Raw genomic sequence first — 25,100 nt, forward strand, 5'->3', positions numbered from 1 at the left:
ATACAGAACACTCCAATTAGTATGATATGTTACGTTTCGTATGGTATGTATTAATTTGTGGATGTCCATCATCCGTTGAGTATGATATCTTACGAATTACAATTAATTTATTCAGGATTAATACTGAACAAAAATATACACGCAACATGTAAAGTGTTGGTCCCATGTTTCATGAGCTGAAATAAAATATCCCAGAGATGTCCCATATGCACAAATAGCTTCTCACATTTTATGTACTAATTGGTTTACATCCCAGTTAGTGAGCATTTCTCCATTGCCAAGATAATCCATCCACCTGAAAGATGTGACATATCAAGAAGCTGATTAAACAGCATGATCATTACACAGGTGCACCTTATGCTGGGGACAAAAGGCCACTCTAAAATGTGCAGTTTTATCACACAACACAATGCCACAAATGTTCTCGTTTTGAGGGAGTATGCAATTGGCATGCTGACTGTAGGAATGTCCACCAGAGCTGTTGCCAGATAATTTGTTACTTTCTCTACGATAAGCAGCCTCCAACATTGTTTTTTGAGAATTTGTCAGTACATCCAACCAGCCTCACAACCGCAGACCACGAGTAACCACACCAGCCAAGGACCTCCACATACGGCTTCTTCACCTGCAGGATCATCTGAGACCAGCCACACGGACAGCTGATGAAACTGTGGGTTTGCACAACCTAAATAATTTCTGCAGAAACTGTCTCAGGGAAGCTCATCTGCGTGCTCGTTGTCCTCACCCGGATATTGACCTGACTGCAGTTCAGCATCGTAACTGACTTCAGTTGGCAAATGCTCACCTTCGATGGCTACTGGCACGCTGGAGAAGTGTGCTCTTCAAGGATAAATCCCGGGTTCAACTGTACTGGGCAGATGGCATCGTATGGCGTCGTATGGGTGAGCGGTTTGCTGATGTCAATGTTGTGAACAGAGTGCCCAATGGTTGCGGTGGGGTTATGGAATGGGCAGGCATAAGCTACGGACAACTAACACAATTGCATTTTATCGATGGCAATTTTAATCCACAGAGATACCGTGACGAGATCCTGAGGCCCATTGTCGTGCCTTTCATATGCCGCCATCACCTCAGATTTCAGCATGATAACGCACATTCCTGTGTCGCAAGGATTTGTACACAACTCCTGGAAGCTGAACATTTCCCAGTTCTTCCATGGCCTACATAGTCACCAGACATGTGACCCATTGAGCATGTTTGGGATGCTCTGGATCGACATGTATGACAGTGTGTTTCAGTTCCCGCCAATATCCAGCAACTTCGCACAGCCATTGAAGATTTGTGGGACAACATTCCACAGGCCACAATCAACAGCCTGATCAACTCTATGTGAAGGGGATGTGTCATGCTGCATGTGGCAAATGGTGGCCACACCAGATAATGACTGGTTTTCTGATCCACACCTCTACTTTTTTTAATAATCTCGTCATGAAGGTAGTTTACCCGCACTGTATCTGCGAGCAGTTGGCTAGTGCGCACGTGCCAAGAACAAAAACCAGTAGAATTGAAAATGTGATGGAAACCCATTGAACTTGTACTTTTAACAAATAACACAAGATACAAGCTTACCTTATAAAACAGTACACCAAAAAGCACAGAAAAACTTTTTATAACTTTATACACAGGGTATATACATTTAAACAAAATACAAAAGGCTTCACAGGCATTTAGGGTTCGCTTTGCATTACCGTTTTTCAGACTATGTAGCATTTGCAAATAAAATTCAAGTTAAAAATATATAAAAAATAAAAAAATTGCCCACTTGCATTTATGTATATAATATTTACCATACATAATGAAGAGATTCCTTATATATACACACTTTGTTTTGATCTACACTGAACAAAAATAAACGCAACATGCAGAATTGTCTCTTTTTTTTGTAATTTAGCAGACATGCCTACACTTGTATAAACATTTTTTACTGGTCCTTCATAGGAATCGAACCCAACACCCTGGTGTTGCAAGCGCCATGCACTACCAACTGAGCCACATGGGACCGTACTGAATAACATTTGAAATCAATTAAAATAAATAACTAATTAATCTATGGATTTCACATGACTGGGAATACAGATATGCATCTGTTGGTCACAGATACCTTTTTATTGATAGGAGCAATATTATTTTTTATTTGTCAAATGACAGCCAAGCATCAATTATCATGTCACTAGAATAAGACCCTCAATATTTATTGGAAAGAAGCATCGAGTCCATCACTGTGCACTTTCGCCACCTTGTGAACTTCATCATAATTTGTTTAATCTGTAGCCTAATAAACTGCGTGCTTTCCCGAGTAGTAGTGATTTGTTGATTATTATATCAATATTTGCGTGTAAACGTGTTTCCATGCAATTTCTCGCATAATTATTTTTACCAACGAAAAGAAACACCAAACTAACAAATTGTCTATCGATATTTATACACTTGTACTCTCATTTCCTGTTTCCATGAACCCAGTCGTGATTTTTTTCATGCATCAGGTAATTCACCTGCATGAAATGGTTGGATGGAAACCTGGTTCGTGACAACCTAAAGATTTGTCATGACAGTTGGTAACAGGGATGTTTGCATGGCTGGCACAGGCAAGTAAAAAGCAACATCAGGAAATGTCTGTTGGTTCAGTCCACAACCTCTTGAGTTGGATTCCTTGGTTACTGGAATTAAATATGTCATTACAAAGCTCTGGGATAGTCATTGTTCTTCCCTACTTGTCCTGGTTAGTGTACAGTATGTGATGCACCCCAATCCTCTGAGAAACTGTAGAATAGGTTTATATTACCTAGGCCTACTTTCTGTGTAAAGAGGTCGTCTTCAGCTCCGTTAGTAACTCTTGTTTAATTGATCATTGAATTCATCAGTCATTTCAGGGGAAATCATTTGTAAAACTTTAGCCTACTTTCAGAGCACATGACCTGCAGATTGTAAGCCTTTCACTCTTTGTTTCTGTGTTTCTCTCTCCTACTCTTTTCTCTTCTTTACCCTCACTACCCCCCCCCCCCCCCCCTATTTTCCTCCCCCTCTGTGCAGATGGGAGATGCATGGTGGATCAGAGCGGTCCTATGCGGGTGTTGGTGACTGGGGGGACTGGTCTGGTGGCAGGGCCATAGAACATGTGGTCAAAGAAGAGGGAGGAGCGCGGGAGGGAGAGGAGTGGATCTTCCTCTCCTCTAAGGACGCAAACCTCATGTGAGAGCTACACGCGCACACACATACGCACTCACACATAGACAGACACACATGGTATGCATGCACGCACATGTATATACACAAGACAACACACACACACCTGACCCTCTCCTGCCTCAGTGCTAACTGTGGGTGGCTTTGTAGCTCAGCCTCTGAGTCTTTGAAAAGTCAAGCTGACGTGTGTGTGGGTTTGTGTATGCTCACTCAGGGACATGGGTGAGACGCAGGCAGTGTTTCTTGAAGCATCAGCCCACCCACGTCATCCACCTGGCAGCCATGGTGGGAGGGCTCTTCAAGAACATGAGGGCCAACCTAGACTTCTGGGGTAAGAGGGGATTCAGGAGTTGTAATTGACAGAGGCTGCATCTCCAGAAGTGTGTACTTGCTCAATTTCTCACCTTATTTGAAAATGGTGGAAACTTGCCTCCAGCCAATCCTTTATTTTTTTAAATCTAATAAGGAAAGTGTGCAAGTGCACACTTCTGGGAAAATGTTAGAGAAAAGGACTCAATGTTTATTTACCTTTTTTTTTAATATATATATATTTTTTAGGCTTCATCCCAATTGGTACTCTATTCACTATGGGCCCTGGTCAAAGGTAGTACATTACTAACTAGTTCATAGGGTGCTAATTGGGAACCTGGTTCAAACCTTATCCGGCCATGTGTGTAATTTTGTTCATGTTATTTACCAACGTATTCATCCATGTGTGTTCTCCAGAGGAACAACATCTACATCAATGACAACGTCCTGCAGGCAGCACATTGAGGTGGATGCTGTCAGGGTGGTCTCCTGTCTCTTCCACCTGCATTTTCCCTGATAAGACCACCTATTCCCATCAATGAGACCATGGTAACGGGTGGGTGGGGTGGGTGTGTGTGGGTGGTGGTGTGGGTGTGTGTGTGTGTGTGTGTGTGTGTTGTAGACATGATGTGGTAGTTGGACTATCTCTTACTTATTATCTTGCAGATCCACAACGCCCTCCTCACGAGTCTAACTTGGCTACTCCTATGCTAAGAGAATGATCGATGTCCACAATAGGTGTGTTGGTGTTTTATTGAACCTTCATTTAACCAGGAAGTCTTCTTTTACAAGAAGTGTGTGTGCACAGCTTCCCTATTTTGCCTATAGATGTCCTCCGCGGGCCCATCCACGAATGGTCTTGAGGGCTTCCTTACCCTTGACCCTTTAGCTGCTCAGTGACCTCTAGAAAAGGAGTCAACATAATCTGTGTATAATCAATAATAGTGGGTGTGTGGTGGTTCAATGTTTGTGGATTATGTTGAGGTGTGGTGTTGTCTTGCAGGGCGTATCACAGCAGCGTGGGAGGTGCTACACAGCAGTGATACCGACCAATGTGTTTGGCCTCATGATAACTTCAACATGAGGATGGACATTACTTCCAGGCCTCATACACAAAGCCTACATTGCTCAGAGTAAGATGACTACACAACACTTACTGTTAACTATCACTCTCTAATTCTTTGTTCTTCAGCTAACTGTTTTAATCTATACAGTATACCTCCCTACAAGGATCTGTATAGCCACATTCCTTCTAACAGGGCTTTTTGTGTGTGTGGTGTGTGTGTGTGTGTGTGTGTGTGTGTGTGTGTGTGTGTGTGTGTGTGTGTGTGTGTGTGTGTGTGTGTGTGTGTGTGTGTGTGTGTGGTGTGCTGTGTGTGTGTGTGTGTGTGTGTGTGTGTGTGTGTGTTAGAGGAGGGTAGTCCATTGGTGGTGTGGGGATCAGGAACTCCCAGAAGGCAGTTCATCTACTCATTGGATCTGGCTCGTCTCTTCCTCTGGGTGCTGAGAGAGTACCCTGAGGTGGACCCCATCATACTGTCTGGTGAGCATACACACACTCTGACTTTCTCCCTCTCATACTCACACATACTCTCGATCTCACACACACATTTAACAACAGTATTTTCAGGCGTCAGTGTTCATTCTCCCTCTCTGTATTTTAGTTGGTGAGGAGGAGGAGGTGTCCATCAAGGAGGCAGCAGAGGCCGTTGTCGAGGCACTGGGGTTCAAAGGTCAAGTGACTGTATCCTTTCACTTAGGTGCATGTCCAGATATACAGCTCAAACACAGTCCCTCTCTCTCTTTCATACTCACTTGCTCTCACACACTGTCAGTCAGTGTTTGATTCCCTAACCCCTGACCTTCAGTATGACACAACTAAAGCAGACGGTCAGTTCAAGAAGACAGCCAGCAACGCCAAGCTGCTGCGGTACCGCCCCAACTTCACCTTTACCCCCTTCAAACAAGGTACCTACCTCCCCAACACCAGCAATTTGAAAAACCCCAAAAGTAGATTGTTTTTGGTTAAATGCACAATGTCATATATGTATTCTGCCATCTTTATGCATGTTCACCACTGACATATCAAATAAAGATGTCTGCTGTTTGGTTTCTGATGCTGTGTCTCCTATCCCCCCCACCCCCCAATTCACACACACAGCCTTGAAGGAGACATGCGATTGGTTCGTGGCCAATTACGACACCGCCCGCAAGTGAAGATTGCTCAAATCAGATTGGCTGTTAGGAAACCAGTCCTAGGAAGGAAGGAGCAGGAAGAGGGGACTGTGATGGAGGGGTCAGGAGGAGTGGAGCTGAAGGTTCTAGAACTGACAAAGAACGCAGGACTTTTACAGGAACAACATTATCTGCCATTAAATTAAGTCCTGTTAGACTGATGTAATGTGGTCCTGATCATGAAGAATGTGTAGAGTGTAGGCTGGGCTAATCGCTCTGTTTTAACACTCAAACAGCATCCTATTCCTATATCAGTTGTACTCAAACTATTTGAGAAGGTGGTAAAGGTCTGGATGGCTATTGTAATTTATTGGTGTAGTAATGAATCCTCAACCCATGCGACCCCAAACTGTTCACACCACTTTTGTTGGCAGAGAGAAATTAGATATTTTAAAGCTAATTTCCTGCAACTCTACACATTTTCCATGTCTTATTTGTTGATATACCAGGAGTTGAATCCTGACTGTATTGACCTCATTCGGAGTCTAGATCCAGCCTGCGGTCCACCTGTTGAGTATGGCTGCCCTATATAGTACAATACTTTTGACCAGAGCTCTATGGCACTATGTAGGACAGGGATGGGCAACTACAGTCCTCGAGGGCCTGATTGGTGACACTTTTTCCCCATCACCTAGCAAACACAGCTGATTAAACTAATTACATTCTCAACTGAAGATCATGATTAGTTGATTATTGGAGTCAGGTGTGTTAGCTGGGGCTGGGGCAAAACTGTGACACCAATCAGGCCCTCAGGGACTGGAATTACCCACCCCTGATGTAAGATGTGTCCCAAATGGTACCCTATTTCCTATCTTTTCTGGAGTGATCAGCAGGACTCCTATCTCCTCTATAACCATGTCTACACCATAGGAATAGAGTGGGTATAATGGACTTAGACTAGTTCTTTGTCCATAGGATTTCCTCAATGTCCACCCAATATGGCAACAAAATAGATTTTTCCACAAATAAACCACAATAGGAAGGCTTTGGTGAATTCTGTTGTGCTGCCATTTTGAGTGGGTTGTTCACTACTCAATTTGTCTACTGTATCATATAGAATACCAGGTGGTTTTGGTTATGTTCTTTTATATCTTTCTTTACTAAATACAACGGTGCAATATGTACATGAGTGGTGGGCTGAGAGAATAAATCAATGTTTATTTTAACTGCTGAGTCTGGGTGTCATTTTAGCACAACTTTGAGTCTTGTTTTAGTGCAGAACAGTGTTTTGTGGCTCTGGGGTGAAGTTTTCCCTAGGTTCAGAACCTGGATCAGCTTACCCTAACCACTAGTGGGTAAAATCAACCAGATCTGCGTCTAGGGGTAACTTCAGTCAGACCTGCCAACATGCACGCATTTTGCGTACCAGCTACGCAATTCTCTGTCCATGTACGCAGGTACGAGATCCGAGTTAAAAGTACGCAGAAATGAATAGGGCCTGATTTTTTTGTTTTGTTTTAAATATCCACTGAGAATATAACATCCCGATTCTCGAGCTGCAACACACAGATGTACGGAGTTTGTGTCAACGGACATGAAGATTAATACATAATTATTCGCCGTAGCTACTCCGTGTCTGCACCTTCTGTTTGTCGTGATGCTGAGTTTGCCGACTGTCAGCTATACGTAAACACATGGACAAATCCCCTTTCGACTCCGTTTGTGGCAAGATAAACACTAACTGTTTCAAGCTAACACAAAATGGACATTCAGTGGGCTCTATACTAGTGAAAGAATTTTACTGCAAATACTTAAAATAACTGGTCGCATTTGTGATTTACATTTAATTCTGCATCTCAGTTGTATTTTCCACGTAACATTACGAGGATCACGCAACCTGATAAATACAGTCTGTTCCACGTCACAAAAAGCATTACACAAGTATAACAAAAAATAAATATAAACATATTGGCATTAAATGGAGTCGGGAGTTTACAGGACTGCGCGATAAAGAATGAATACGTGTCCGCTATTAGCTATAGAGGCAATGCTTCTGAAATGCCTTCACTAAATTAGATTTGATCAATTTCGAAAATCTGAAATGTATGCGCTGCAAATAAATTCAATAGGCACCTTTACATCGGCTGAAACAGCGAACTCTTCCAGCGAACAGCGTTCAGATTCCCTTTGTGGTAGTCTACTTAAGCTTTGTGTTGCCAGTTTGAGGTCTGTGTCGATGCCATCATTTGTTTTTGTGTTTTCAAAATGATTTTGCTTTTAGTGTTGACTAGGAAACCGTGTCTAAAAAAAGCGATCAGACTTACAAACAGCGTGCGCACGAGGGAGGGGGCTTTACATGTTATCAAAACACCAGGGAAAGCCCACACGAAACAAATGAATGGTGGAAAACTAATGGAACCATTTTCCTGTTTGATCGCTTGGTTTTATGGGTATTACGACACTTCCACCATGGGGCTCTATTAGCTAAATCTGGTGTGTGTGTGTGTGTGTGTGTGTGTGTGTGGTGGGGGGGGACGATTGGAACCATTTCCGTTTGACCTCTAGGTATTATGACTCTTACTGTGGTACACTATTTACTTCTATTCACCCCTGATCAACCAGACAGGTGTTCCATATACCTTACCCTCCCACACGGTATAGAATGCAGACCTGCCAACTCTGTCCAACTTTTTAGAGTACCACAGTGAGTCATAATACCTAGAGATCAAACAGGGAAATGGTTCTGTTTTCCACCATTTTTCTCATAGGGGATTTTAAACACTTAAGGGCTTTGTTTCGCATAGGATTACCCTGGCATAAATCTCTGTAGGACAATGTGACTTATCAATAGTCACCTGTATTTACCCCCCAAAAATGAAACGCTAATGTGGCCACCAAAGAACTACAAATGCCATGATAATCTGGATGAGACTGCTGAATCGAGGGAAAGGGAAGAATCTCTGGATTAACTAAATGTAGTAATGAATAAATAGGCTACATGTCTTTAGAAATGGACTATTCTGTGAACTGTCATGTGCAAGTTTAAATTAACAATACCTGTTAGCAAAGGTTAACTAGAGATGATGTGAAGGAGCTTGCAGTGATTTGTAGTTTTGCATGATGTCTACTTTGATGGTAATTAGCATTTGCATCTGCCTAAATATATTGATAAAAAGTCCTTGTCAGAGATTTACACGTTATCAAAACACCAGGGAAAGCCCACACGAAACAAATGAATGACACTTCCACCACTATTAGCTGTTAGCTAAATTTGGTGCAAATAATAATTTCCCAGTGCTCTGACAGACATGTTTTTTTTGTACATTGTCCCGGTCCACAAATTTCAAAACAAAATAAAAACACTAGGAAGCAAACAGAACCAAAATGGGGAGGTACCTACCAAAAGATTTCACTGAAGACTTTTTGCAATGAAAACAAGTTTTATGGACAAATTCAGGTAGGTCCCTCAGTTTCATTTGCTTCCGTTTGGTTTCTAGTGAATACCAGCCTGGATTTGTCCATTTGCAAAACCAACATTTGTTGCAAAACAGTTTGCTACTATGTGCACTAATGAAAAACACCCCAGGTTATGGAGACGCATCATATTTACAATTAATATACACTTCTGATAAATATGTATCATCTAACAATGCATTGAGAGCCCACAGTATATTGTGACTAACACACAGCTTAAGGTAGTCTGGTGGATCCAGCCTGAACGCTACATTCACTCTTCTATTTCACTTGGGAAAAAAGAAAAGGTGAACACGGGGATCAGGCTTGTTCCACTAGGTGTTCTCATAGGAACTAACTTAGTTGACAAGCCAGTCTACCTGGCCCAGCAACTCTTTTGATACATAAAGAGCAACAACTCATATTTAGCCTGGAACTAGATCTMTTTGTGCCATCAGTCCACTCCATGTCATGCCAAATGTTTGGCATATGACACTCAGGGTATAGGAGTGCAAGGAATAGAATGTTCACACAGACTAGTACACAGGCTAACACGCATTCCTTTGCTGGTGTAGAACATCTAACAATGGATTCTAGGGCTGGTCTCCCAGACAGTTCAGGGCTATGCTAAATCTAAAAAGCACTCATAGAATCTTCATTGAAAGTGCTTTTTAGTCCAGTATTAGGATTAACCTGTGTCCAGGAAATGACCCCCTATTCTCCTGATCATTGAATTGTCCTCTTCGCTTTATTTCCATTTAGACAAAAAATGTACTAATTTTACATAGTTGCCATTGTCCCCATTTTATTTCCATACTTCATCTAGATGCCTATAACGGAATAAATGGAAAATACATTCTGGATTCTGACATGCTCACTCAAATAGATCTACTCAGGATTGTGTTAGGAGAATTATGTTCATGTTCTTTAACCAATTCAATTACTCAGTCTGCTATATCAGGATTTGTAGGATACTGATAGAAATAAAAACAGACGCCCAGTCTACAATAGTCAAATGTTTATTTACGGGAACGTTCTCCCTATCATTTCCTGTACATTGGTCTTTATACCTCACATTGTCATAAATGTCCCTCAGAAACAATGACAATATAGTGCCACCTGTTATACAATCTACTACAAGCCCAAGGTCTCTCCCCTCCCTGGGTGGGGACAGAATGTCCTGAAAGGAACACAGTAGTAGAGCTTGTCTGTCAATAGCTCCTCTTATCTCATACATTGTCTCACACTTGCACCCTGCTTACATACTAAAAGGAACAAAGTCATTGTCCTAATTCTGACTAAAACTACACACAGATTTATAGATGTATGATTCTAATACATTTCATACAATCACAGGGTAGTTTTAGTTCTACGTTAAATGTATACATCATTTAGTCATTATTTATAAAAATCGTATATAACAGATTGTTAAATTGGACTTGATTTGTCGTTATTTTAGAGACATTCTACTTCACTGTTGGAGCTAGTAACATAAGCATTTCGCTGCACCTGCGTATCGGTGTGCGCGACCAATTAACTTTGATTTGAAATATGCCCTTCACACAGAAATGTTTACAAACTTTGCATTACTGATATTTTATTATTAATTTTAAAAAATCCCAACAATAGATATGGCCTTCATACAAAAACATTTGCCTTTGACAGGCAGCTTTAAAAAAAAACATTTAAGATCAGAAAAACACAAATAATATTCCCAACCGTTAGTCAAGTCGGAGTAATTTATGAGTGCAATTTAGTGCTTTATGGGCGAATCTTAACTTCCATTTACGTGAAATTTCACTTAGTCTCAATGACATCAATACATGACAAGGAAAATTAATCTTAAGTGAAAGTTATAATTCGCCTCCTTTGTCCTCTACATAACACGGATGCAAATGACAAATCTACACTTATTTTTTTATTTTTTTTAATAAAATGGTCAGTATCATGTACACACATGTAAATCATGATAAAAAGCAAACAATCCTGCCTGCATAAACCCTTGTAGAATTCAGTAACATCAGCTTTATCACATTACTTTCACATTTACAGCCAGGGAGTATCCTACTACAGGATATCACAGGCACGCACTTTCATCCACACAGACAAACACATTTTTTTACCACACATGACAACTGGTCATTGCTTAGAACACTACAGWGATACCCTGATGATAAGAGAAACCATGGTAACCGCATGATTAAACAAACGTGAAAAGAATAGGAGAATAGCCCAATTACTTCCTGGTCATTCTGGGAGGGTGTTCAGTTGGGTACACTAGCAAAACGTTTTGCAACAAAAATCTGTTCTTACTGGTACGATTTCTCAATTCAAAACGTTTTCTCCTACTGAACTTGCCCCTGGTGGATGTAGGAAGGGGTGGGGGTAGCAGAGAGGGGGGAAGCAGGGTGTGCATTCAAATGGCCGGCTATTCCCTACATAATGCTCTACTTTTGAGAAGAGCCCTATAGCCCTGGTCAAAAGTAGTGCACTATATTGGGAATAGGGTACCATTTGGAACACAGCCAGGGTGTTGTTCAGAGGCAGTTGTAGGAGGTATAGCCACCCTCATGGACATGGCAGTACTCCTGTCCCAGCACCGCCCTCTTCTTACATTGATGTCCCATCCTGGTAGTGCCATTACACAGCTGACGACCAGACACAGAGCTGCCAGGGGACAAGAGGAGAGAGAGGGGGAAGGGAGGAAAATAAATCTACACTTTTGAGGGGGATCAGTTTGAGCAAGGCGAGGTGCAGAACTCATCCTGGTCACATAATTAATAGTTATTTAAGATACAAGGTGATTTGTAGATCAGGGATTCTGCACAGCCCAACTGCAATGTAGTCTGAAAACACACCATCTGTCCTTTTGTCCTGGTCACAATGGTGAGAACTATGGAGTTGATTGACATACAGAACTAGTCCAACTTGTATCAAATACCTCTGATCAAACCCATCTACTGGCTGTACAAGACTAACGCCACAGTAGTAATCATTTCTTCCTCTATAAACATTGTATGAGGTGTGGCAAAGTCATTTTATATGTCATTGGTTGTACTAAAATAAATCAGGCAGTGAACGTAATTCTCACAAGTAATCCCTGGTCCCGCTAAACACATCACATAGGTGTGGCATAATGTGATCTGATATGACACAATCATCTTTAGTTGTAGCAAGATAAGCCAGGCAGTATAATTGACACAAAAGGTCAACTTCTCACACCTATAAAAACTATGAGCACACGCACCTAGCTATACACATACAGTACAGGTATGGCATAGCAAAAATGCCACACGGCGTATCATTGTTGGTTTTTACTAAGGCACACACTGTATAAAGGTCAAACATTGCATACAGAGTTGATGCTTGAACCTGCTAAACGTATCAGGTTGGTTAGAACGCTAACCTGTTGCTGGCCAGGGATTGGTTGGGGCTGGCGCTCCGTGATTTGCTCACTGCATCCATCATTACTCCCAGGTTCCTTTGGGGCAGACCTAGGACAGCCTGCCAATCAGAACACAAAATGTCAAGAATAGACTACCAATCTAAAAACAGTATGTCAGTGATGACAGAGCCAATAATAATCTGTATGTGTAGCAGCGGAGGCTCCTCAGACGACCATCTTCAGTGAATTTCATAAATATACAAAAAAATAAAGTGATCCTTTTTAGATTATACTAAATATAAATCATATCACCAAATAATTTATTAAAACACTATTTTGAAAAGGTCTACAGTAGCCTCAACAGCCCTCTAGGGTAGCACCATGGTGTAGCCGGAGGACAGCTAGCTTCTGTCCTCCTCTGGGTACATTGACTTCAATACAAAACCTAGGAGGCTCATGGTTCTCACCCCTRCCATAGACGTACACAGTAATTATGACAACTTCCGTAGGACATCCTCCAACCTATCAGAGTTCTTGCACCATGAACTAACATGTTGGCCACCCAATCAAAGGATCCAAAAATGTATCTAGTACTGAAAGCATAAGCTACAGCTAGCTAGCACTGCAGAGCATAAAAATGTGATGAGTAGTTGACAAAGAGAGAAAGACAGTAGAACAGTTTAACAAATTAATTTCTACCAAAATGAATCAGCAAGTGTCTTTTTCACTTACTTAGCTAGTAAATGCAGATAGCTAGTTTATCCTACTGAAACACCCTGCTCAAACAGAAGGATGTTATGTTAGCTAGCTGGCTATGACTTTCCAACACTGGAACTCTTCCAAGTCAAGGTAAGCTTTTGGTTTGACTAATTTATTGCCACCGGGGCCCACCGGTGTAACTGCTTACTGACTGTACACTAACGTTACTGCATGATTGTAGTGGGTTTACTAACGCTCTAGTTCTATTAGCCATGCGGAGTATGATGTTACCTCAAATGTATCTCAACCTGTGTGCACCTACATTGTAAAATGTCATTCATAGGCTAGGTTGTAACAACCTCATGATGGGTATAGGGAAAATGTGAGTATCATGTACTAGCCTAAACCTACCGATGTTACATTGAACTGGGTGAAAGAAAGTCAACCAATATGCTGTAATAGAAATAAGGCCATGCTCATGGGGGGAATTTTTATTTATTTTAAATGGCACTGACCGCCACTGATGTGTAGCTAACCCTAACCACACGTATATACCTAACCAGGTTAGGTTAAAAAAAATAAAAAATTCTATGACTGTTGCTGTGCCCGCTACTAACCTGTGCCTCTTATGGGGAAAGTCACCTAAAAGTAACTGAAAGTAATCAATGAGTAATACAAATGTTAGTGATTAGATTGTTGGCCAAGTAACTAGTAACCTAATTACATTTAGTAAGTAATCTACATAAACCTACTGGTTTATAACTAACTAGGTCCATCAGAGTATGACACTAATACCCTCCATCTCCCTTAAGGACATTCATCTGCTATATTCATGCTCACCGCAGAGAGACTAGGCCGACACTTGAACCTGGGAGTAGAGTGGTTAATTGAGCCCATAACAGGCACAAACCTGGCCTCAGCCATGTAGTGGGCATGGGAAGAAGAAAATGCTGCTATGCAGGGGTCACCTGGAAATGATTAGAAAAATAAATAACAGAGCCAAGAGTAAAGTGTTTTCCATTCATTTTGAGAGGAATTCTGAAGAGAACATGGTCCATTTGTAGTGTGTGTTACACACCAGTCATGAAGCTGTCCTGGTCCAGCAGGTCTCCTGGCTCCATGAGACCATCTAGCTCATCTCTGAGTGTATGGAGGAGAGAGAGAGAAGTATCAGCTACATTATATCAAACTTAGTCAGTTCACATAATTAGCAGTACCCACCCMTTACTGTCGAGGGCCACTTAGAAAATAAGTACTTTCATTTACGCTTTCCTCTGGTAAATGCACATCTTGTGATGCATGTTTTATTAGCAAATCTGAAGTCAAATGTAATTCAATTCTGGAGCTACCCTACTGTCACTCACCTCTGGGGGGTGGAGGAGGATGGGCCGCAGGAGTGGGGGTAGTGGTGGCTTTCTGGTTCCAGGGTCTTCTGATTGGGGATCTTCTTTCCTCTCATCTGAGAACACGCCCACAACACCTGCGTCACCAACCAGTAGCCTGAGGAGAGGGTAATGACATCACAATAGTCCACATCACCCATAAGAGGGCTAATTATTAATATCCCAGTCAGTCATGAGTGACAGGGTGAGAAAACACACCCATTTGTGGTTTCCAGTGAGAGGGGCAGCAACACACACACAAAACCCTGCCCGTACCGAGTGACAGTGTGAGCAGCAGCATGCTGAGACTGGGCAGGTCCAGGGCAGGCTGTTGGTTGACCTCAGCCACAGCGTTGAGCGGGACCGTGAAGAGCAGCATGGCTCGGGAGAAGGACGGACAGCGCAGGAACGTCAGTACCACCGCACACAGCAGGAAGTACCCWGCATGCACCACACACGTCCACACCGCAGCCAGGCTTAGACCTGTTGGACAGGAACACAGGGAGGGAAATTTACTGAAAAATGTGTGTAACTGACGAAGGAACTAAGATTAAATGTTCCTTCTCACTGCAAAAGATGATATCTGTTGACCTTAGCAATAAAAATGCATCTGGTGGTCTAAAGTTGTGTACCTGGTCTGATTCTAAAAAAGGAGTCATATATATATATTACACACACACTACCTGCCCAGCCCAGGTAACCCTGGATATTATGAAGCCTCTCTTCTAGACAACGCTGCATGTTGTCAAGGTAACACAGCATGGTTCCCAGGGTTCCATTCATGCGTTCCAGTTTTCCCATGAGATCCATGTAGTACTGAGCTGTCAGTTTCTGATACTGCAGGAACCCAGACATACTGTGGTCTGAGATTACATTCCCATGGAGACAAGGAGAAAAACAAATTATCAGATCCATACAATTAAAAATATCAGAATTTTACTACATCAATGATAAACAATGTCAAATTAGCTATAATATAAACAATTAAATTGTCATATAGTGTATCATGTCATTTAAACCTGCATAAATAACTTCAACAGCGTTTCTTGGTATTTTGAATGCAGACCCTGAAACCAAAAGTACAATTTGACAGCTCCTGTTGCCACTCGCCAGAAACATTATTTATGCGACTACAGAAAATGGCAATTTAGGTTAAGTGCAGTAAATATTCAGTCACATTCTCCATCTTGACCTCAATGAGAATAGAGAAAGCAGGGGATGTGGAAGCGGCTCTGCTACCGTGGTACAACCAAACCAAGAATCCAGGGGTACCGGTGAGTGTTCCACTGCTCAGGGAGATGGCCACTCAACTAGCCCAGGAACTTGGACACCCTGATTTCACCGCATCGAGCAGGTGACTTGAAAGTTGGAAGAAGCACCATTCAATCAAAATCAGACTAGCAGTGCATGGAGAAAAATCAAGAAGCACAAGACTCCCACACCGAACAGTGGATCACAAATAGAATACTAATATAATCTATGGGATCCAGGGTTGCCAGGCCAAGCTAAAATGTATAGCCCAACAACCACTCAAATCCTGTCCAAAAGGCGTTACTTTATAATTTACAGCAATTGAGTTGCCATATCTATACAATAAACCCTTTTTCCATAACATTATCAAGCAAATGAAGGAATATCATAGTAACGACGTTAAAAGCTAAATTCGGGTTTCCTCAAAATAATAATAGCAAACTATGACAAAGGAATTTGAATGTGGCAAGAGAAAAGAATTCACTTAAACTCAAAAGATTCTTCTATCAATGGATGTTGATTTAACTCATTTGCTATGATTAAGCAATAAGGCACGGTATATGGCCAATGTTAAATGCAATGTGCCTGGATACAGCCGTTAGCCGTGGTACATTGGCCATATATCATAAACCCCCGGGGTGCCTTATTGCTATTATAAAACTGGTTACCAACGTAATTAGAACGGTATAAAGTAATGTTTTGTCATACCCGTGGTATTTGGTCTGATATACCACGGCTTTCTGACAACCAGCATTCAGGGCTCGAACCAGGTTAATAGTTGTAAATAAACTATAGATAAATATGAGAGGAGAGTGAGTGATGCAAGTTGGCTAGAGGATCTCGAAATCTTTGCGCAAGAAACACTTGGATGAACATAAAATTTTTTTTTACTCATATTAGGCTATTATCTGGCAATTGTGCCATTATTATGTGCCAGATGTTAAGACTACAATCCGTTATAAGTGTCCCATTTGCGAGATTGACTTGTCATTTCAATAGACATAGGCTACAGACTAAAATTTGTTTTTTTGACTGCAATTACATTGTCATAGTTTGCTTAGATAAAGACATGGAGCCTATAGCCCGATAGGCCTATGTCTCATTTCATAGTCTACAGTAGCCTAGACAAGATGTAAACTGAATGATTTAGCAGAATGCCTAGTTCAAATGACCAGACTAATTTATTCAACATGAATAGCAAGGCGATTTCACAATAAGAAGTGCTTGTGTTCCCCAATAGCCTGCTGGAATGGTCATTATTACAGTCACTGAATTAAAAATGAATAATACGTATATGAATGTCAACAGCCAGTGTTTATTTTACCTGTAGCCTGATTTACTGTCAATCTAATATGTTCAAAACACCACAAGGCTACAACAATAAACTGAAGTTTTAGGCTATTTATTAAATTGTTTGCCAGCTCCAGATAGGCTACACAAGTGGCACAAATTTATTTGCAATGACTCCACTGATAGTCATTTCAACATAATTATTGTATCAAATGGCAGCCTACAATGGCATATACATTAATAGACTGCTTGATGGCCAACAGAGGCAAACGTATAATTCTCCACATTTAGCCTAATGTCAGTTTCATTGAGGACTTTTCCCCATAAAAGGAACCACGTGAGGGAGTTCCATAACTTCCATTTCAAATTTCCACTCAGGCAGCCCCCGAGACCCAAAAACAGAGCATGCATAAAGCACTTCGCTTGATGTTTTCTTTAAGCAGTCAACATTAGAATGCAGTTTAAAGTATTTAACAAATTAATAAAATTGTCCCAAAGACCTCAAAACTTAGATAATGTATCTTGCGATGCATCTCAAGCTGTCAAACACATGTAATTAAATTAATAAGTAGCATTTGCAAACAAATACAGATCATTCATTGCATTTATCTAGAATCAGTAGATTTATCCCAAATTACAAGTTAGTGTGATGAACATACACATTGCTTTTGCATGGTGTGTGCATGCACATCTTACCTATTTTGCTATAGATGTCCTTTGCGCGCCCACTGACCTCAGCAAGGTCATTCAGAATGGCCTTGTGTCCATCCTGCACCTCTGACCCTTGATCCTTTAGCTGCTCACTAACATTCTCTAGAAGGGAGATAGGGGACATGAAGTGAACATGATCTCACAAGCATTTTTGTAAGGAGTCAGTGAGCGCACAGAGCAAAAACAGACCAAACAGTGTTGAGAAAGAGAGCAACGTCACATAAGAGCATGTGAGAGAGAAAGTGCTAGGAGTGAACAAGAGTGTTATCATCACAGATAGAACAATGAGACAGATATTTCACTGGATGTATAAATGAAGCACCCGCTTGGCTTTTCCACTCACTACCAAATATGGTAGTGAGTGCTTGCTAGCAGCGGGAGAAGATGGAACGAGCTGGATTTTGGCCGACATACTGCACATTTTCTCATAGATTAAACATTCTCAATACAGTTCCGTTTGCAAACCTACAATCTGTTATGAACAGAGTGGACTAAGGTTTGTAGACTTTACCCTTTGCAAAAGTTATTTCTTTTAAAATCACCTTGTTTAGGAGGGCAAAGACAAATTTAGTTATTGCACACACGCACTTCAGAGTAGGCATTCCCTAACGGAAATATGCAGATGCATGCTAGAATGCGCTAATAGGATCTCGCTAGCTCGTGCTTGGCTCTGCTCACCTGCTTGTTCTGCCCACTATGACTCATTTGTTTCCACTGGAAACGACAGGCTGTGGTCTATCTTGGTTTAGTTATAAAAAATATTTGGTATTATCGTGGATTAAGGCTGTGAAATAGAGAATAAACAGTGTGTGTATTTGTGCATGCATCTCCTCTTACCCATCCTGTGTGTGATTCCCTGGATGAGCTGGGCCACCAGTTCCTGTCCTGAGGCAATGAGGGCCTTCTCCTGGCCCAGACGCTCCAGGTTAGACGAGAGCGAGGTCTCCAGCTGCTCCTGGCCCTCCCACAGTGCCCCCTGCTGGGCCACCAGGGCACTGTGACCCTCCAGCAGCCTCTCCAGGGAGGCCGAAGTCAGATCCTTCAGCTCCAGCTGACCCTCCTGTTGTATAACACAGCAGAGCCATTCAAGTCCACATATTATGACAGAAAACAGAGAAAGAAAAACACACCTCTCCCTTTGAAATAGAAGGGGGAAAAGAGTGAGAGCGAGAAGGGGGGGACAGAACAAGGGAGAGATTGACAAAAATACAACTTACCTTCAGGTCCTTCATGGCGTCCAGTTGGCTTGTTGCTGTAGAGATCAGCGCGTTGACGGTGAGCTCGGCCCTGCGGCGGAAGTGCTGCTGACGGGTGGCGTAACACACTGAGCGTGCCCGGTTGCTGACTATGTGGTAAGCATTCCACGTGTCCGAGTCCATGTCTGCTGTGCACTGCTTTAGGGACTGGCAGGAGAAGAGGGTGAACATACTGTAGAGACACTGAAATCAGCTTCAGTGCTGTGCATGCAAACTGGGTCGAGCTCAGGTACAAAATGAAACAGAACCAAGTGAAGCGGGAGGCACTACCTGAAGTTCTCCAATAAACTGTTTTTCCCGTTACAAATAATTTAAAAACTATTTGCTGCAGTATGCCCTAATACAAATGACCCAGATTCAGACTGGGGAAGAGGACAGAGCCTTCCAATATGAAAATATGTCACTCACTAACAATTCTGCCTTCAACTCATCAAGTCCTCTAACATCAGTGATTAGGACAGAACTGTATTAACATTCTAATATTCAAACAACTTGCCTCCCAAAACATTTGATAAAAAAAAAAAAACGTTTCTAGATATCTCTTAGCTGGAACAAATTATACATCTCAGAGCGTACCATGTCCTCAGTGCAGGGGTACGTCCTACGCCCCTCCACCTCTGCCTGGCAGTTGAACAGGACAACGCCCAGTTTGGCCAGCTGCTCCTCTGATAGGCTAGCGCAAGTCGACTTCAGCTGGGCAACCACCTGGAGGGAGAGGGACAGACTTTCTACTGGCTGATGATAGGAGATGATCAATATGAAGTCAGTTTGTTTTAAAGACATGCATTAAACTGATGAGTGGATCTGCCCTGCATCTTCTCCGAGGTGCTGTGATGCCCATGAACATGCCTATAAAGCCATTATGCTTCAGTGTCACTGCCTGGTGAAATAAATAAATAATAGTTGTTAGGTGGACATATAGCCCAAGCTTTCTTTGGGAAAGAATAACAGTAGGATGCATCATCATGCATTACTGCTCAGCCAAGGGTTCATAGACCATATTCATAATGGTTGAAACACAGATTCTGTTATCTAAGCGAGAAGACCTGATTAATGTTGTGTAGAGAATAATACTGTCCATCACATTACCCGGTAATGACAGCTGTCCAACGGGCTGAGCTCCATATTTTTTGCCTCTGCTAGGAACTTTTCATCGGCTACCGTCATCTCGAACGGTTGGGCATCTCCCTCAGGTAGTCCAGGGACCAGTGAAGGGGCGAGGGCTGGAGCCCCTGGCTGCGTCTGCTTCAACCAGTCAAATAAACCGCTCACTGGACCACACCGGGAGGCCAGCAGCAGTATAAGGCCCATCATCAGCCGAGCCATCTGAGTGCTGGAGAAAGTAGGCTACACAGGGAGGATATGTACACATGAAGTTTGAATGTGTACATTCAAACTTGCAATGTCAGTGACAGACAAGTTGAGRAATGGTGGTTGGGTAAAACACGCTTGGTTGATTGACTTGGCCTAACAGCTGGAGACGTGCATTAACTCTCCATTAAAATGCCTGAGCTTTAGCGAGAAACTAGCGTAGACAACCGGGAATCAAAGCCCACTGCTTTTTATTATGAGGGGCATATGTTATTCAATTCATTATGGACCGACTTCGACTCAAACAAATGTAAATGTCAGATGCAACGCCCTCTCTGAACCTACACTGCACAGATGACAGGCGGTGTGGCCGGACTTGCAAAGGGTAAAATATTATTTGGAATCATTGCATTGAACTAAACAGGCGATACTACCGTGTGCATGTTTTATTTTCCATTTTAAAAAGTCAGAAGTTAATGAGAATAAACTATTTGCTTAAAAACAACCATTGAAGCAAAGCAAAATCGTAATAACAGACTACCAAATTCAAAAGTTATGCTAAATTACCTCAAAATGTATTTGTACTTCTGTTCTTTCGTCGGATTTCCGCGGGTACAATCCTTCGTTGATTCTGATGAGCCAAACCCAGCTGATTTGAATGAGAACCCTTTCAATTCTTACATCCACATTCATCTGTTTTAAATGGTACATGAAACAGCCAATCGGATCAGCGTCTTTCTGGATCTCGCGAGATACACAACCAGGAACAGGTTGACTTCTTGTTTGATGATTGGCCAATTGTCCCTTTGAGTTTGGCAGATTCGTAGATCTTTCCATCATATGTGTCCTTTATGGTACATAGGACTGAGGTTGAGAGGATATACAGATCAGATAATGTGCAGCAACGTGCTCAGACAGGAAAACTCGTGAGTCAGCTGAGCTCAAAGCCTCTACAAAATCCCTGGATTTGATTGAAGGTAACCATAACTAGGCAACTGTATAATGCATATATATCTCAAATAAAGTGACGTCAATTTGAATCATAGGCTAGCTAGCTACCTAGTTAGTTAAAATGTTGAGCTGTAGTAGCTATCAGCTTGATGTGGTTGTGGTTCTAGTTGTAAAAGCACGCGTGTGTGAGCCKGACGATTTGTGTTAGTACTGTCAGAAGTGACTGGGACTCAAAACCACGGCCCCTGTGTCTGTCAGTCCAACACCTAGTTAGCAATTGAATTCAAATGGGCTTTATTGGCATGGGAAACGTGTTTACGTTGCCAAAGCGAGTGAAATAAACAAACAAAAGTGAGAAGACACAAATCAGCAACAACAACAAAAAACGATTATAGTTTAACAGTAATTATTAACTGGGTGGTTCGAGCCCTGAATTGCGTATTGCCTAAGAACAGCCCTTAGCCATGGTATATTTTTTGGCCATATACCACAATACTTATTGCTTAAATATTGCACTCGTAAATGTTTTAGACATTTCAAGAGTTGTATTATCAGCTATGTACATGTTTTTACAATGTGGAAATAGTTGTAGCACGAATAGTAGGGGAAGATAAATATTGGTTTGTGCTTCTCTGGTTTCCCTTTTTCGTGGCCACAAATCTTGCTGCTGTGATTTCACACTGCGGTATTTCGCCTAACAGATATGGGAGTTTATCAATGCTTGAGTTGTTTTCACATTCTTTGTGGGTCTGTGTGATCTGTGGGAAATATGTATCTCTAATGTGGCCATACATTTGTCAGGAGATTAGCTCTTACACCAAGAGGTCTGAATGAGGGATGTCTAAAAAATATATACATTTTTTTTTGTGTTAACATTGTTCAATTTTTCTTATTATACCAATATCGTAACATATTGACCAATAGGTATTTATCAAATCAGTTTTCTTAACGTGTTATTGAAACGTTTAATAAAATAATGGTTTATGGCCTATATGAGGGCTTTTATTATGAAGGCTAAAACCGGAAGTTAATTTGTTATTGTTCCGGCAGTAAAGTGTTTCCACTAGTTACCAGAGCCACAAAGTCAACAGCCTATATCTTTAATATTAATTTAAACAAAAATTTAATTTTTGGTCTTAATTTAAGGTTAGGATTAGGCATAAGGTTAGCAGTGTGTTTAAGATTAGGGTTAGGTTTAAAATCAGATTTTAAGAAGATACATTTTCGAAATAGGCGGGGTTTATGACTTTGTGGCTTTGGTAACTAGTGACGACACCAGCAAAGCATCCGATCGAGATGCATTCGGAATATTCGGACAGATCAATATTATAATTTGATCACTACATATCACAGCCTAAAAAACTCAGAGTAAAAAATGGCTGCCATGAAAAAATACTTCTGGGACTCGGAGGAGACTGAATACATGTTAAAAGTTTTAAGGGAGCTGGACATAGCGAAGCACTTGGACGGTCGAAAGGTTCGAAACCTGAAGTTGTTCAAGGTAGCAGAGAAGAGAATGAAACAGGCCGGGTATCACAGATCAATTGACCAGATACGGCACCGATGGAAAGTTCTCAAGACATCGTATTATAGCTGGAATAACAACCAGCAAACAGTGAAACTTACCCGTTTCCCACAATATGCAACCACGATGCAATCAATCATGGATGAATCTGAAACATGGAGCCGCTCGCATGGCACTAACAGCGGCCCTGTTCGTATTCGGAATAAGCATAAGTTTATAGTGCATGACGAAGAGACAGAAGATTCCGAAGAAGAAGCAACTGCTGCTCAATCGTTGCATGATCATTCTACTGTGGATGTCATTGTAGGCAATGGACTAATTTGATATCTTACCATTTCCCAGATGTCAAGCCCATGATTATTTTGTCTGTGCCCTGGCACTGTATCCCCTATACAGTGCACTACTTTTGACCCGAACCCTAAGGGAAAGGGGGATACCTAGTCAGCTGCACAACTGAATGCATTTAACCCGAAATGTGTCTTCCGCATTTAACCCAACCCCTCTGAATCAGAGAGGTGCGGGAGCTGCCTTCATCGACGTCATCAGCACCCGGGGAGCATTTGTTGTGGGGGTTAACTGCCTTGCTCAAGGGCAGAATGGCAGATTTTTCCACTTTGCCGGCTCAGGCATTCAAACAAGCAACCTTACTGTCCCAACACATTAACCACTAGGCTACCTGCCGCCCCACTATGAGCCCATATCTAAAGTAGTACACTTTATAGTGTGCCATTTGAGACGCAAGCGACCATGTCATTATAAGCATTGATGCCCCTGTTATGGTTCATTGGTATGACAAGGGATTTATCTTTGCCCTCCATGCAGATCAAGACAGACCCAGAGACGCCTCCTGAGATGGACTCTAACCTGAGAATCGGCTTCATCGGGGCAGGCAACATGGCCTACGGGATAGCCAAGGGAGTCCTGCAGTCTGGTAGGTCAACAGGGAGAATATAGTGTGTGTGTCTTCATCTGGGTAACATGGCCTATAGGATAGCCAAGGTAATCTAGTGTGTGTGTCAGGGTTGGGGTATATTAGAATTGAAGTCGGTCAATTCAGGAAGTGATTTGAATATAAAATTCCAATCTGTAAAAACTTCTTACATAAATAGCTTCTCCTTTTCAGTTAATTGAGAAGTCATTGAAAGTAGATGCCCTTTTTTCAAATATTGAATTGGAATTTCAGTTTACTTCCTGAATTAACTGCCTTCAATTCGAATTGACTGCCTTCAATTCGAATTGACCCCAACCCTGGTGTGTGTGTGACTCTTTACTTGCCCCCAAAAACTTGCAGGATGTTTAATTGCAGGAGATGTCCCTCCCACCAATGTTAAAGTGAGCGCACCCTCCGCAAGGAACTTTGGTCGCTTTCAGGTACACATATCTCCTCTTTTTTTCCACACACACTTCTTTTCTCTCCACCCCCGTCAGCTGATGTCAATCACTGTATTTGCATTGATGAATCTATTGCTCTACGTGTGTGTGTGTGTGTGTGTGTGTGTGTGTGTGTGTTGTGTTGTGTGTGTGTGTGTGTGTTGGTGTGTGTGTGTGTGTTGTGTGTTGTGTGTGTGTGTGTGTGTGGTGTGTGTGTGTTTATGCACAGAGTTACCATTCACCTCTGTTTTCATTTTTATTTCAGGAGTTGGGGGTGGCTGTCACCCACTCCAATGCGGAGCTGGTCAGTGCTGTGACTTGGTGTTCGTGGCGGTCAAACACCACCTCGTCACACACCATTCTCAGTGAGATTACAGACCACGTCACCCCGAAACACATCATCGTCTCCGGTGCAGCAGGTGTACCTTGGCAACGCTTCAGGGGTGAGTCCAGATGAGAGAGTTTTTAACTATTGCTTAGTAACCTGAGTAACATGAGTTGCTTGATTGGTTGATCGAATATCTGATAGACATTCCTGGCGATTTTCTTTGCAGACAAGAAAAGACAAGAACATTTTTAGCAATAAGCAAAAGACCATAATTGTATCATTTGTCTTTTGGTCTCTGTCACATGCCCTCTTTCTTCTCTTCTTCTTCTCCTCCATCCATCCGAACACCGCTGTCCCTCGCCCTCCTTCTCTCATCTACCTCCCTCTCGCCCTCCTTCTTTCATCTCCCTGCCCCCTCTCCCCAGCTCCTGCATTTGACACGGTGGTTTTGAGACTGATGCCCAACCTTCCCTGTCGGTCCAGCAAGGGGCACTATTGT

The 25,100-nt window shown here is 42.0% G+C and overlaps 2 protein-coding genes and 1 pseudogene across 3 annotated transcripts in view; 2 read left to right on the forward strand and 1 right to left on the reverse strand.

The window, feature by feature from the left end:
• Window positions 1-3,062: 3,062 nt before the first annotated feature.
• Window positions 3,063-6,114, forward strand: LOC111975266 (GDP-L-fucose synthase-like; annotated as a pseudogene).
• Window positions 6,115-10,144: 4,030 nt separating this feature from the next.
• bmb (brambleberry) lies at window positions 10,145-21,152 on the reverse strand. Of its 2 annotated transcripts, none has more exons than XM_024003891.2 (13): window positions 20,994-21,152; window positions 20,205-20,462; window positions 19,692-19,820; window positions 19,077-19,262; window positions 18,697-18,919; window positions 17,845-17,961; window positions 15,291-15,470; window positions 14,827-15,090; window positions 14,590-14,725; window positions 14,304-14,365; window positions 14,066-14,193; window positions 12,548-12,645; window positions 10,145-11,808 (listed from the first exon to the last, which is right to left on the reverse strand). In XM_024003891.2, the coding sequence occupies exons 1-13, from the start codon at window positions 21,135-21,137 to the stop codon at window positions 11,679-11,681; spliced, it is 2,055 nt and encodes a 684-aa protein (XP_023859659.1). In that variant the 5' UTR covers window positions 21,138-21,152; the 3' UTR covers window positions 10,145-11,678. The 2 variants fall into 2 exon arrangements, with proteins under 2 accessions (XP_023859659.1, XP_023859660.1); XM_024003892.2 differs by having other exon boundaries at window positions 14,884-15,090; window positions 20,994-21,147.
• Window positions 21,153-22,646: 1,494 nt separating this feature from the next.
• Window positions 22,647-25,100, forward strand: part of LOC111975467 (pyrroline-5-carboxylate reductase 3-like) — a 12,022-nt gene continuing 9,568 nt past the window's right edge. Inside the window, 7 exon segments of the mRNA XM_070447424.1 lie at window positions 22,647-23,205; window positions 23,725-23,833; window positions 24,209-24,273; window positions 24,539-24,581; window positions 24,584-24,627; window positions 24,629-24,692; window positions 24,695-24,716. Of these exon segments, the coding sequence (XP_070303525.1) occupies window positions 22,753-23,205; window positions 23,725-23,833; window positions 24,209-24,273; window positions 24,539-24,581; window positions 24,584-24,627; window positions 24,629-24,692; window positions 24,695-24,716 (800 nt within the window). The 5' untranslated portion in view covers window positions 22,647-22,752.

The sequence above is a fragment of the Salvelinus sp. IW2-2015 genome, linkage group LG16, assembly GCF_002910315.2.
Source record: "Salvelinus sp. IW2-2015 linkage group LG16, ASM291031v2, whole genome shotgun sequence".
NCBI lineage: Eukaryota > Metazoa > Chordata > Actinopteri > Salmoniformes > Salmonidae > Salvelinus > Salvelinus sp. IW2-2015.